The 13558-nt window shown below is 52.5% G+C and overlaps 1 protein-coding gene and 1 pseudogene across 1 annotated transcript; both read right to left on the bottom strand.

Moving 5' to 3' along the window:
• Positions 1-4906: 4906 nt before the first annotated feature.
• On the bottom strand, positions 4907-6600 carry IFNL3 (interferon lambda 3). The gene is made up of 6 exons (XM_032326013.1): positions 6432-6600; positions 6165-6340; positions 5797-5874; positions 5397-5540; positions 5212-5295; positions 4907-5125 (listed from the first exon to the last, which is right to left on the bottom strand). Exons 1-6 carry the CDS (start codon positions 6439-6441, stop codon positions 5027-5029), a joined length of 591 nt encoding a protein of 196 aa, XP_032181904.1. The 5' UTR covers positions 6442-6600; the 3' UTR covers positions 4907-5026.
• A 2450-nt stretch (positions 6601-9050) lies between these two features.
• On the bottom strand, positions 9051-11304 carry LOC116579717 (annotated as a pseudogene).
• Between the last annotated feature and the right edge of the window lie 2254 nt (positions 11305-13558).

Below are 13558 nucleotides of genomic sequence, written 5' to 3'. Positions count from 1 at the left end.
TTAAAGGGAAAACTCAGATCTTTTGATAACTGTGAAACACAGGGTCTGAATTAATACCAATGCTGAGGACCCAGAGTGCCATTCTGTCCCTTCTGCTAGAGTCAGGGAGACATATAGAGGCAGCTGACAAATGGAATCATGACCCAGACCTCCCTCCTGGAGCTGTTATAATGGGTAAAGACCAAATAGAAGCCTCTGAAACTGGTCCCTTCCCATCCTAGTCATCACAGTTAAAAAAAAAATCATCATATTCCCGAGAGTATGGCAGAGAGCTATGCCATCCTCAAAGACATGAAAAATGCAAGAATGATGGTCCCCATCATACCCTCATTTAGTTCATTGGCCTGACCTCTTCAAAAACTATCTGGTTGGTGTGGATGACAGTGGAAGTGCAGATTTAATCAAATAGTAGCCCAATTTGCAGCTGCTCTGCTGGACAGGCCATCTTTGCCAGAGAGAGTTAACACAGCCTCACTGTGTGATACGTGACCATTGCCCTGGTAAATATGATCTCTCTGTCCCTTCAGAAAGGAGGATCAGAGGCAGGTCACGTTTACTCAGGATGGCCAAGATGCACATTCAATATGGCCCCAAGGATATGTTAGCCATTTTGCCCTCTGCCATAACTATAACTGCAAGGATCTGGGCCATCTGAGCACAGAATGCCACATTGGCTCACTCTTAGACAGCAATATGCTAATCAGATTTTAAGAGGAAGAAGTGAAAGTACATTGGAAAATATCCTCCCAAGGGTGGAGGAGAAACCCTTCAAAGTTGCAGGCACCTGCTACATGGGTCAAGTCTTGAGGGGTCCAGTGGCTTGTGGTATGTCAGGACACCCCCTTCAAAAGAAACCATTGCTACTCACACCTCTCTCTGCTAAGAAAAAGGCACAAAACTGGTTAGGCACATTTGGGCTCAGGAGACAGCATATGGGAATAATGCTCCAAGCCACAAACATGGAACTGTATCAGCTTGGAGTGAGGTGCAGAACAGAATAGACTCTGCAGGAGGTCCAGGCTGTGGTGTGAGCCCCTCTGTCTCTTGAAACATATGACCCAACAGACCCTATGGAACTTGAGGGATATGTGGTAAGAAAAGACCTCTTTTGGCATTTATACAAACCTCAATGGGAGAATCACAGTGGGACCCCACTAGGGTTCTGGAGCAAGGTCAGGGCATCTACAACAAAGTATACTCCATTCATAAAGCAATGCCTGGCATGCTGCTGGGTCACAGCAGACAGGAAGTGCAGGGGCTCAGGATATCACATGACCAGTTATGAGCTGCCTGACCCACCAGATCCTAAGGCCGGGTTATCCAAGCAGCCGTTTGTTGTAAGATGGAAATGGTACATCTAAGATCGGGCACAGGCAAGACCAGAGTACAAATCCGCTTGTGCATGAGCGGGCCCAGCCTCTAGGTCATCTGTCCTGGTGCATTGCTGCCTAGTCCTTTGTTTACACGTATGGCTGAAGAGGCTGAGCTTAGACCATGAATAGGTTGGCTCAGTATGCAGGTCTAAGACAAAAATAGAGGTCACCTGGATGGCAGTCAGTTGAGCATCTGACTCTTGATTTTGGCTCAAGTCATGATATCAGGGTCGTGGGATCGAGAACCTCATGAGCCTCTGTGCTGAGCATAGAGCCTACTTAGCATTCTCTCTCTCTCTCTCCATCTCCCTCTGCCACTCCCCCCACCATGGGAGAGCCCGCTCTCTTTCCCTCTCTCTCTCTCTCTCAAAAAAAAAAAAAAAAAAGAGTATGGACTCTGTCAAGAATAATTTGTCTCAAATCCTAACTTATTAGTTTGTGTAACATGGAGTGGGCGATTTACCTCTTTGTCCTTCACCTTTCCTGGACTTAAAATGTGTGCTGATAATGGTACCTACAACATAGAATTATTGTGTGAATTTAAGGACTTACCCTTGGGCAGCACTTACAATACGACTGGATCCACTGTGACCTTTCACTAACTTTTTGCTATTGTTATAAAACAGAATGGTTCTTTTTTATTCTATTATTATATTTCATATCAATTTTTGTCAATATTGACAAAACAAAGAACACACGATGTGTGTGTGTGTTGGTAGAGTTGGACCATTCTCCTGCATGGCTTTGGTGAGGAAGAAATCACACAGATTCAGGACCATGGAGAGCGATACTAACCAGTCTCCTATCCCCTCACACTGGTGTTAGATGAAACTTCTGGAAATGTCCGGATTTTTTTGACTCCTCTGGGCACTGGGCAGCCATGGACCCTGAGAAGACACTCACATTCAATCACAGCATCGTGCAGTCTTAGAGTATTGTGCGGCGGGAAATAGCTCAGGATTGTGTCTATTGTGGTCAAATTGTATTTCCCAGCAATATCTCTGTCCCACATGCTCTACTGAAATGTGATATTGCTACGCCACCATCAAGAGTGAGTTTTAGGGGTGCCTGGGTGGCTCGGTGGGTTAAAGCCTCTGCCTTCGGCTCGGGTCGTGGTCCCAGGGTCCTGGGATCGAGCCCCGCATCGGGCTGTCTGCTCAGAGGGAAGCCTGCTTCCTCCTCTCTCTCTACCTGCCTCTCTGCCTACTTGTGATCACTATCTGTCAAATAAATAAATAAAATCTTTTTTAAAAGAGTGAGCTTTATTTTTCATCATACTCTAAAATATGGATAGGGCCTGAGACAGCTGGGGCCAATAGAACATAGTGTCATTTCTGGACATAGCCCTTAACTAGCCTTCAGCTTTCACTTCCTGTCCCTTAAACACTGCTTGGAGGGCAGCCAACTCCTTTGTGAGAAGTTCAGCTGTTCAGGGACTGCAGTGCTGGGAGAAATCTGAGTCATGTGGAGAAGCTATTTGCAGATGTTCTGGTCAACATTCCTGGCTGAGCTAACAGCCAGCCATACGAGTGAGCTGTGAATGGCATCCAAGTCTGTCAAACCTTCAGATCAATCAAAGCCCAACTGACATGTGTCTACAGGCACAGGAGAGACCCAAGTGGAATCATTCACCTGAGGGTGAACCACAGAGGGAAAAGGATGGGACAGGGACAGGTGAGAGGGTACTCACTACCTTCTGCACAGACAACAATTACCAACTCTGGACAAAATGATATTTTTTAAGATTTTACTTATTTATTTCCTAGTGACAGAGCGCACATATGTGCACGAGAGAGTGAAAGTACAAGCAGGGAGAGCTGCGAGCAGAGGGAGAAACAGGCTCCCCGCTGAGCAAGAAGCCCGATGAGGGACTTGATCCCAGGACCCTGGGATCATGACCTATGCCAAAGGCAGACGTTTAACCGACCAAGCAATCCAGGCATCCCTGGACAAAATTACTTTTTAAAAAACAACTATATAAGGGGATGCCTGGGTGGGTCAGTTAGTTAAGTGTCTGCCTTCAGCTCAGGTCATGATCCCAGGGTCCTGAGATCAAGTCCTGCATCAGGTGGAAGCCCTGCTTCTCCCTCTGCCTGCCTCTCCCCCTACTTATGCTCTCTCTCTCTGCCAAATAAATAAATAAAATCTTTTTAAAAAACACAACTTTTTAAAAAAACTTTTATTTATTTATTTTCCAGAGAGAGACACAGCGAGAGAGCACCAGCAGGGGGAGGGGGAGAGGGAGAAGCAGACTACCCACAGAGCATAGAACCCGATGTGGGGCTCGATCCCTGGACTCCGGGACCATGACGTGAGCCAAAGGCAGATGATTACCTGACTGAACCACCCAGGTGCCCCCAAAACACAACTATTTAGGGCTACCTGGGTTGCGCTCTCAGTTAAGTGTCCAACTCTTGGCTTCAGCTCAGGACATGATATCAGGGTCTTGATCTTGGGGTCACAAGCTGGAGCCCAGTGTCGGGTTCTGTTCTCAGTGCAGTCTGTTTGGGACTCTCTCTCTCCCTCTGCCACTCCCTTCCACTCTCCCTCTCTCTCTCTCAAATAAATAAATAAATCTTTTTTTTTTAAATAAAAATATACAAAAAAGTTTTTTTAAAAGTAACTATTCAGGTGTGCCTGTGTGGCTCAGCCTGTTAGGTGTTTGACTCTTGATTCCTGTGGGGGTTATGATCTCAGGGTCATATAAGATCAAGCCTCATGTCAGACTCTGCGTTGGGCATGGAGCCTGCTTAGGATTCTCTCTCTCCCTCTGCCCCTCCCCCTCAAAATAATTTTTTTTTAACTTTAAAAATTAAAAACAACTATTTGGAGGCACTAGAGAGAAACCAGAGCCACGCAGAAACTGGGGAGGATTCAATTTTTAAAGGCACTGTGTGAGATCTAAGTTTATACAGCTTTTCCCCTCAGGAGGCATCTCTGTGCAAGCAGCAAGGGACAGCTCCAACTCAAGCAGAAAACCATAATCATTGACCTGAGGTGTCAGATGCCAGAGTTTGGTGCCAGACACCAGATGTAGGGTCCCATGTATCAAGACCAGAAAGAGGCCACCAAGAGCTAAGGCTGGACTGTCACAACGTCTCAGGGGAACAGGGACCTCTGTTTTGCAACGGGAAGACAACTGGAATGAGCTTGGAAACAGGTTCTTCCCAGAGGGCCCCCCAATAAAAATACAGCCAGCAGCACTTTGTTCAACCTCGTAAGACCCACAGCAAAGGAACTACCAAGACCACCAGGATTTCTGACCTGCAGAACCACGAGATTTGTCTTGTTTGGAGTTAAGTTTGTGATAATTGGTTATCACAGCAAAAAAACAAAACAAAACGAAACAAAACAAAACAAAAAAAAACCCAACCAACCAAAACAACAACAACAAAACCCCAGAAAAACAAAAAAACCTAAAAACTTATTCCACACAAACCCACAATCTCATACTACAAAGAGGGTTATTTCTTTCACTTTTTTATTTGCGAAACTTTTATACAAAGTAGAAAAATAAACATTTTATTGGGTCCACGTTGAGAATCCCTGCACATAAATAATAAATAATGATTTGGTGGCAATACATTAAGAAAAGTGGCTGCTGCATAGGTACTAGCTGGGATGTCAAGACAGGTACAGGTGGGTCTCGGGGATCACGCGCACAGGTCTCCACTGGCCACGCATTTCAGGTCCCGGGTAAGGAGGCGAAAGAGGTTCAACATGACGGAGGTTTCCAGGCAGCCGAGGGGCTCCTGTGGGGAGAAACGGCTGGGTCACTGGCTGTCCATCATCTGGGCTCCCGGTTGTCCCCAGATACTGGCCCTCCCTGGTCACCCACCTTCTTTGGGGCCTCGTGGAGCCGGTGCAGCCAGTGGTGGAGGCGGCCTCGGGGCCGGGGTCCTGCCAGGGGCTGAGCTTCCACCTGTGGGCAGAGAAGGGTGGTGTGTGAGGCGGGGCCTGTGGTGGAGGGGGAGGTTCAGGCGGTCAGAGCGCAGACAGGACCCAGGTGCCCTGAGCACTCACACAGGCCTGGAGCTCAGACTGGATGTAGCGCAGCGTGTGAAGGGGCTGGTCCAGAATGCTCCCCAGGGACCTGTCAGCCATGGTCTCCAGGACCTTCAGGGTCAAGGCCACCTCGGCCTCCAAGGCCACGAGGCGCTCCCCCACCTGAGGATGGGAGACAGAGACAGGTGAGAGTTGTACACGAGAGAGGACAGGTGGGGAGGACTGAGGAAGGGCCAGGCAAAGGTGACAGGGGACAGGTGAGAGGGCACAGCCAGTGTGCTCAGGGAGGGTAAGCGGTGTGTGGTGCTGGTGGGGGAGAACGAGGAGAGGGACACGTGGGAAGGAGATGAAGGGGCCGCCTAAGGAGCCAGAAGAAGAGGAGCAGGGGAGGGCAGGGGTGAGCCTCACTGTCCCTTACCTGCAGCTGCTGTAGGTCCCAGGTCCTGGGGAAGAGGCGGGGGCGGCAGCTCGAAGCCTTCTGGGAGAGCGACTCTTCCTGGAGAGCAAAGGCAGAGGTCAGCCCCCAGTAGGTGAGACAGAAGGGAGAACATCCAGTAGGACCAGATGATGCTAACAGCAGGAGGAACCAAAGTTAACTTGTAAAAGGAGGGTAGAGGCACCTCGACCCCGGGGGGCCCTGAGTCTTCCCAGCGAGTGCCTGCGGGAGGTTAGCCCAGCGAGGGAAGGGTGCATGTCCTCCTCTGGGGGAGAGCAGCATGGTGACCCAGAGAGGTGGGCGGCGAGGGGAAGGTTAGCCACAGGAAGCGGGACTGTGGGGAAACTCACAAAGGTGTCCTTGGCCTTCTTGAAGGCCTGCCGCTCTTGCGGGGACAGAGACTGGAACTGGGCCAAGTGGCAGCCCCCTGCATCAGGGAAGACCCCGAGGGGCTTGGGGCCAGGAACTGCTTCTGTCCGGGTCAGCACCATAGCTATCAGCACCAGCAGGCAGCCCACGGCCATATCTGTGATGCGGAAGGACAGAAAGGAGAGGGGTCAGGGAGCATCAGGCACTGAGGGTTAGGTGAGGGTCACGGGCCATGCTAGGGGGCTCACCCAGCTTCATTCCTGGATGCTTGTCTCCTTCAGCCAATAGGAGAATCCGGATGTTCCCTTGAAGGCTGTTGCCTGGGACTCTCACTCAGTCTCGGTGGGTGTCTCTGACTTTAGTGTCCTCCTCTGGAACCCTGGAGACTGTCTTGTCTGCGTCTCTGAACTTCCAGCTTCGTCTGTGTGACTCCTGCCTGAGCCCCATGCTGCAGCTTTTAACCAGAACAGATGGGCAACTCCAGCTGATGTAGGAAAAGTGAAAACACAGCCCCAGGTTGACATCCACCACCAGGGGAGGCCCCAGCCTGGGAAAGCCCAGAGCCAGCTGAGCCTCGGGAGCGAAAGAGAAACTGAACTCTGATTCAGTGTTTACCTGCGTGAAGGTGAGTTCGGAAGATGAATCGTCAGGGCTGGGGCAGCTCCGGCCCTGCCAGGAGGACTCACGGTGCCAGAAAGGGGTTAGATTCAGGCCTGGGATGGGAGGGGCCCAGAGGGACTTCCCTTTCTGTGGGATGCCCTCATGCAGGGAAGGGAGCGAAAAGGCACACTCAGGGGCTGGTGCCACAAAGAACTTGGCACTTCCAAGAAGGAGGCTGTGTAGGGGAGGGGGAAGGGTGCTGAGCGCAGGAAGAGAGAGTCAGAAAAGCAAAACAGCCAAGAATTAAGAGAGAACCCCAGCTCTCCCCCAACCTGTCCCCACCTGTTATTCACAGAGAGAGAAGAGGGGGGGAGGAGGGCCTCCACGAACATCCTTCCTTGTCCAGGCACGGAAGGACCCAGGACTATGACGCTCTCCTAAGGATTTGGGGTGTGCCCATGACCTTCAAGGGGACCAGCTCTGTTGTGACAAATGCCTTCATTTATGCACCGAGTACTTATTGAGTCCCAGATACTGTCCAAAGTGCCAGGAATTGAGCACAGAAAACAAAGAAACATACATAAAACAATCCTTCACAGAGTTCATTACTAGAGAGGAGTAACAGACAGTATTGTGGGTGGGGGGATTGGGGAGCACACGGTATGTATTATGTTAGGAAACAGAAAGTGGGTGGGGGGGAGATCATGCAGAGATGAGAGCAGAGAGCAGGAGGGAGTTTGTATTCATGAGGTGGCCCAAGAAAATGACGTTTGAGCAAAGTCCTAAAGGAAGTGGGGAAGGGAGCTATGTGAAGATCCGTGGGAGGAGCCTTGTGGGTAAAGGCAACAGTTGTGCAAAAGGAAAACAGAGACACCCCCATTTTGTTGAGTACTTACATGTCTCACCTGGTCACAGAGGTTTTGCCACAATGTAGAATTGAATACCTACATTAACACCAATCACATATTGGGCTTTGTCTTATAAGTAAGAAGTAACCTGCAGGGACTCAGAGAGGTTAAGAGACCTGCCCAATGTGACACAGCAAGTAACTGATGAGGACTGGATGATAATGAATTTTGTCTTGCACCTAGATGGTATCCACTATAGTCTCTGACCTTTGTGTTGTTAGATCCTCTGGACCTGGAGGTGATGAATTTTTGGGGAGAGAAGGAGTTGAGTCCTTTTGACACTTGACTTTCCCTCATTCATAACTCCAGAGACAGGGTAGAGAGAAGTCCTCAGCTGGGAAAAATCGTTGAGGTCTGACATATAAAAATGTTTCCAAACCGGGCGCCTGGGTGGCTCAGTGGGTTGGGCCGCTGCCTTCGGCTCAGGTCATGATCTCAGGGTCTTGGGATCGAGTCCCGCGTCGGGCTCTCTGCTCAGCGGGGAGCCTGCTTCCCTCTCTCTCTCTCTGCCTGCCTCTCCATTTACTTGTGATCTCTCTCTGTCAATAAATAAATAAAATCTTAAAGGTTTACAAACTCCTCGAAGCCCACTTTAAAAAAAAAAATGTTTCAAAACCAAGGGCAGGGATGTACCCAACTCACCTTTCAGTGCACTGGTTAATTTCTGTCAATTGCAGGGGCCTTCCATCAGGGGAGAAGACCTTGCATCTCAACCATGAATTCGGAAAACTGACATTTTATCTCAAAATTCCTAAACTTCATACTTGTTTTTCTTACAAGGGCAGTTTAGTGGGGGTGGTTAAGAGCACTTCCAGACCCTGGAACTAAAAGGTCCAGGACTCAGGCCTGGCTCTTACCCTCATAGCCGTGTGACCTTGAGAATGAGGCATGTAGTTAGCAACAAAGATTGTCAGCCCACAAATCTGGACAAGTTAAAAAGAAAAAAAAAGTACGATTGTTTGTGCACTTATGTGTATGTGGTTCTTTAATGGAGACCACTTATTAAGACCACACTATGACCTCACCTGGAAGCTTTATAAATACTATTTCAATGTACATTACTCACTTGCAAGGACAGTATAATAATGTCATTGTATAGATGAGAAAACCAAGGCTCAGAGAGAAGGAATTTGCCTGGAGTTACTCCATAATTAAATGGCAAGGTCAGAACTGAAATTCAAGTTACCTGATCTTCTTGGCTCAGCATTTTTACTGAACAGTACACCCCAAAATGGTCACAGGGGAAACAACCAACGAAAATGCAATAATGTTTAATAACTGACAATACATTAACACCAGCAGACAGAATGGCACATAAACACAGGAATTTTGCAAATACAAAACACCCATAAGTAACAGAATCCAAAAACTACAATAACTTAAGAACTTTAGGACCTTTCCCTACCAAGCCCCTCAGGGAATGTATGGGGCCTCCCCACTGGGGAGATTCAAGAGTCACAAATTAATACAATCTCGAAGTGGTAGCTGAAGATCCAAATAGGGGGTGGGACCTGTCCTGGAAGAGGACCTCTGGGGTTCTGGTAACCACAGAAGGAGAAACTGGTCGCTAGTACGTGGTGGGGTGGGGGGGTGAGTGACCAAGGCAGACTCCACGATCGATCGCCTCTTCCAGCCATACCAGGAGCCTGGAGGACCATGGTGACAACTCGTCTCGGTCTGGTTTTGCGAAAAACACCCGCCCCTCTGGCCCTCAGGGCAGGTGGGTCGAGGTCGGGCCAACGCACGCTGAGTCTCCCGAGCCTCAGTGCCCACTGGCTGAGACACCCGCCTGCTCCAGCCGGCCAGCAGAAGGCAGCCCCCCGCAGCCGGCCGCCTGCAGACCCGCGGGTCCCAGGTAAAGCCGCCGCGGGGATCAGAGACAAGGCCCCGAGTTCGCCACCAGCTTCAGGTCCCACGTGAGCAGGCGCAGGAGGTTGAAGATGACGTTGGCTTCGTGGCACCGAGGCGAGTCCTGGAACCCGGGGAAGGAGGCGGAGCCGGGCTGAACCAGGAATTCCCTTTCGGGCAAAGTCCCCTCCAAAGTCCCCTCACGGCTCAGAGTCGGAGCTCCCAGCCTGCCTCCACCTCCCACGGTCCTCCCTGCGGTCTAACTGCCCCACCGCCTGCTCCACTCACAGCTCTCCGTGTTGGGGGACGTCTCCTCGGTGGCCGCAGGGACTTCCTCCACGAGCCCGGCCGGACCAGCTCGAGCTGCAGGGGGGACACGAGGGCCATGGAGACGGCGAAGAAGCGAGTGTCCCGGCCACTCTGCCCGCCACCCTCCCAGCCACAGACCAAAGCCCGGATCGGGGGACACCGACACCACGCGAATCGCGGCTACGGAACAGACGGCCAAGCGGGTGGGCCTGGGCTGGAGGCTGGGGGTGCAAAGCGAGCTGGGAGAGCCCGAGGGACCGGAGGCGCGAGCGGCACTCACGCAGGCCCCCACGTCCCGTCGCGCGGCCGCCAGCAGCTCTAGGGTCGGGCCGGTGCCGGGGAACCGATCAGGGCTCGGCAGGCGGCTCAGCACAGCCTGGGCGTCCGCCAGGTCCCGGACCACGACGCGGAGGCGCGCGCAAGACTACGGGGAGAGCGGACGCCAGTTAGCGAGGCCGCGCCCCCGGCCCGCGCCGTCCCCCATCCCCCGCGACGGCTTGCCCGCCTCACCCAGGGCCGCGGACGATCCCTCCTTGGGCGGAACGAGCAGTTGCGCGGCCTCCAGCTCAGCGTCTCCTCCTCCTGCGGGACAAGGGCCGGCGTGAGGCTGGGCCTCCTCGCCAGGCCCCCGAAGCGCTGCGGCGGCGGGGATTCCTGCACGTGGAACGCGCCTGGCCGGTACGGTTGTGCGGACTGTGCACGGAACCGCGCCGCTCTCGCAAGGCGCGAACGCTGGCTGAAGGCACCTTGAGACGCTTGGCCTTGCGCAGGCAGCCACTTGGCCCGACGTGGAGCCCAGCCCGCCTGCAGGGGGCGCCCTCGGGGCACTGGCCCAGAGGCGGGGTCGGTGCTCCCGCCTGCTCCCCGCCGCAGCCCGCAACATCTGCTGCTCAGAATCCTGGCCTGAGATCCGAGCCGCCCTGCGCCCCGCTAGAGCGCCAGGGCCGTCGTACACCGGGATCAGCGGCTGGGGCCCGGCGGGCCCTCGGGCTCGGGGGACCGGGTGGGGACGTCTGAGCATCACTCACGTAGCGGTCCCTCAGCGCCTTGACGGCCGCCAGCGCCCTGGGATCCAGCGAGCGGTAGTGGGACAGGAGGCAGCGCCGGGGTGTCGCCACGCAGGGGTCCGCCACCTCGATCGCGGTCACCAAGACCCACAGCGCCACGGCCATGGCGGCTCCGCCCCTCCGCCCCATCTCTGGCTCCTGCAGAAAGCGACGGACAGCAGGCAAGACGCCCAGCCCCTGTCCTGCTGGGCCTCGCACACCACTGATGATCAGAGCGCGGGCGCCTAGCACACGCGGTGGCGGTGGCGGGAGAGACCAGGAGCCCGGAGACCCCCTCTCTGCGTCGGCCTCTCTGCGCTCGCCGGCTCCCCTGCGGAGTGCCCTGGGTGCCTCCCTCGTGCGGCAGCGGGACGGGCCTCCCACTGGCCCCGGCGTGGTGCGCACCTCCGACAGCGGTGCCTGCGCCCTCCATGGCGGCTTTATGTGTGCGGCGGAGACCCGGTGAGCCATCGGGCTTTCCCTCATCATCCCGCTAAGCTTTCCGAACGTCAGCGCTGGCGGCAGGCCGGGTGGGATGCCTGCCATGGGACGAGGACTTTACCCACGCGGGGTACCGTGCCAGCCCTGACTCTGCCCCAACACTTTATCCTGAGCCAACTGCTCCTGTTTGTCTTCTGGACAGCTGTTTGTCTTTTCCGCCTGCCTTGGTCTTTCTTCTGCACTCTAGGAATGACCTGAAAACAGACCACTTCTTCCCTTCCCAACGACAGGAGTGGCAGGCGTCCCCACTCAAGTGCCTGCCCTAGGGCGGAGTTCACACTGTGGGCGTTCAGTGCTCCAGAGGCAGGCTCTTGTCCTTCCATTCCTGTCTTTCTTGGTTTATCTTTCTCTCTCACTCTGAAAACTCCCCTCTGTGTTCTCTCTGGCTTTTCCTCATTCCTTCCTTGAGTCGGCTATTAAATGATAGGCATTCCTGTACTGATTTTAAATGTGAGTTTGCTGTTAAAGAGCAGAGGGTCAGACCTGAGTTTTTCAATCACGGTTAATAGTCATCATTAGCTGAATTGTACCGAACACTTCCCATCTGCCAGACCCCACTTGGAGCTCTACTCTTGTGCTTACTGTTTTACTCTCCTCAGCAGCATTTCGACATAGGTCCTCTTGTTAGCTGATATTTTGACAATGAGGAAACTGAGATACAGAGAGGCTACGGGTCCTGCCCGAGCTCACCCAGCTCCTAGATGTGGCTTTGGGACCCCCCCACCCACCCACCCAACCGTGTTACTGTCAGTGGTGTTCTACCTTCCCTCGTCCATAGAGACTGATCTGCCCATCTACAGAATAGTTCAGGTATATTTTCAGCAAGTTCGACCATGAGACCCCATCTAACTCATTATAATTAAATTCATTAATGAATGCTGATAATTACAGGCAAGTCGTGACTTTTTCAGATGTAGGTCTTTCTCAGCATTATGAGAAAAATACTTTGTTTTTTCAGCGGAAGTCTAATTCAAAGGCATAGAGGCTTTTGTTTTGCCTTTTTTTTTTTTTAAGAGAGAAAGAGAGCACCCACACTGTGGGGGAAGTGCAGAGGGGGAGAGGAGGAGAGGGAGAGGCTAGCAAGCAGATTTGGGGCTGAGTGCAGAACCCAAGTTGGGCTTGGTCTCATGACCCTGAGATCATGACCTGAGCACAAATCAAGGGGCAGACACTTAACCCACTGAGACACCCAGGCCCCGAAAAGGCATAGATGGTTTTTTTTTTTTTAAATTTTTAAAATATTTTATTTATTTATTTGACAGAGATCACAAGTAGGCAGAGAGGCAGGCAGACAGAGAGGAGGAAGCAGGCTCCCCACTGAGCAGAGAGCCCGATGCGGGGCTCCATCCCAGGACCCTGGGATCACAACCCGAGCCGAAGGCAGAGGCTTTAACCCACTGAGCCACCCAGGCGCCCCAGGCATAGACGTTTTAAGAAACATCAAAATGGGCTGACATTGGGCTATGGTGTGTGCGTCTGTCCGCCCACCTGGGGGCCGCCCAGGTGGCAGCCCGAAGCACCAGGTGGTGGCCGTGGGCCACCCCCAGAGGGTGAGAGTCCATGCTTTCCGAGGGAGTCCCCCTCCCCCGCCTTGGCCTATGCCCTGTGGGGCCCCACCATACCCGAGGAGATGGAGAACTGGCCCCCTTGGCCCCAGCTCGCCAACGACCCCGCGCTAGTCCACCCTCTCTAGCTGCTTGAATTTTGCCTTTTATCCACCACCCACACCTCCTCTCCTGAGCCTGTGCCCTTGGGGTTTGAAAGAAATGGAAGAAGGGGTCACGTGACCAATTCCACTCAGCCCTCCTGCATCGAGTCCTGGTTGGCATTTGCAGAGAGGAAAATACAGCAAGAAAATCATGTTTTTTTGTTTTGTTTTGTTTTTGTTTTTTGGAGGAGAGGGTGGGAGAAAGGAAACAAGGTCTTAGATCTTCTTGATTTTTAAAAAAAAATTCTGCACTTTGACAGTAGCAGTGAAATATGCTAATCCAAAAGTGGAAAAAAAAGAAAAAGATGAAAAAGAAAAACGAAACATCAAAATGGCTGAAATGTGAAGACTCCAAAAAATCATGAGGGAAATTCTAGAAAGGACCCCTTGAGGAACCCATGCAGCATACTTTCCAAGCTCCATTACTTCTCCTGCACCCATCCTGGCATCCCCCA

Source organism: Mustela erminea, chromosome 19 (assembly GCF_009829155.1).
Source record: "Mustela erminea isolate mMusErm1 chromosome 19, mMusErm1.Pri, whole genome shotgun sequence".
In the NCBI taxonomy this organism is placed as follows: Eukaryota; Metazoa; Chordata; class Mammalia; order Carnivora; family Mustelidae; genus Mustela; species Mustela erminea.
Note: the sequence above shows the minus strand (reverse complement) of the source record. Positions and strands in the feature narration are given on the sequence as shown.

Coding starts and splice junctions, on each gene's coding strand:
- IFNL3 (XM_032326013.1), bottom strand. Junction 5,875..6,164: donor AGAAGGCCAAGGACACCTTT/GTGAGTTTCCCC, acceptor TTTGCTCTCCAG/GAAGAGTCGCTCTCCCAGAA. Junction 5,541..5,796: donor GGGACCTACAGCAGCTGCAG/GTAAGGGACAGT, acceptor TCCCATCCTCAG/GTGGGGGAGCGCCTCGTGGC.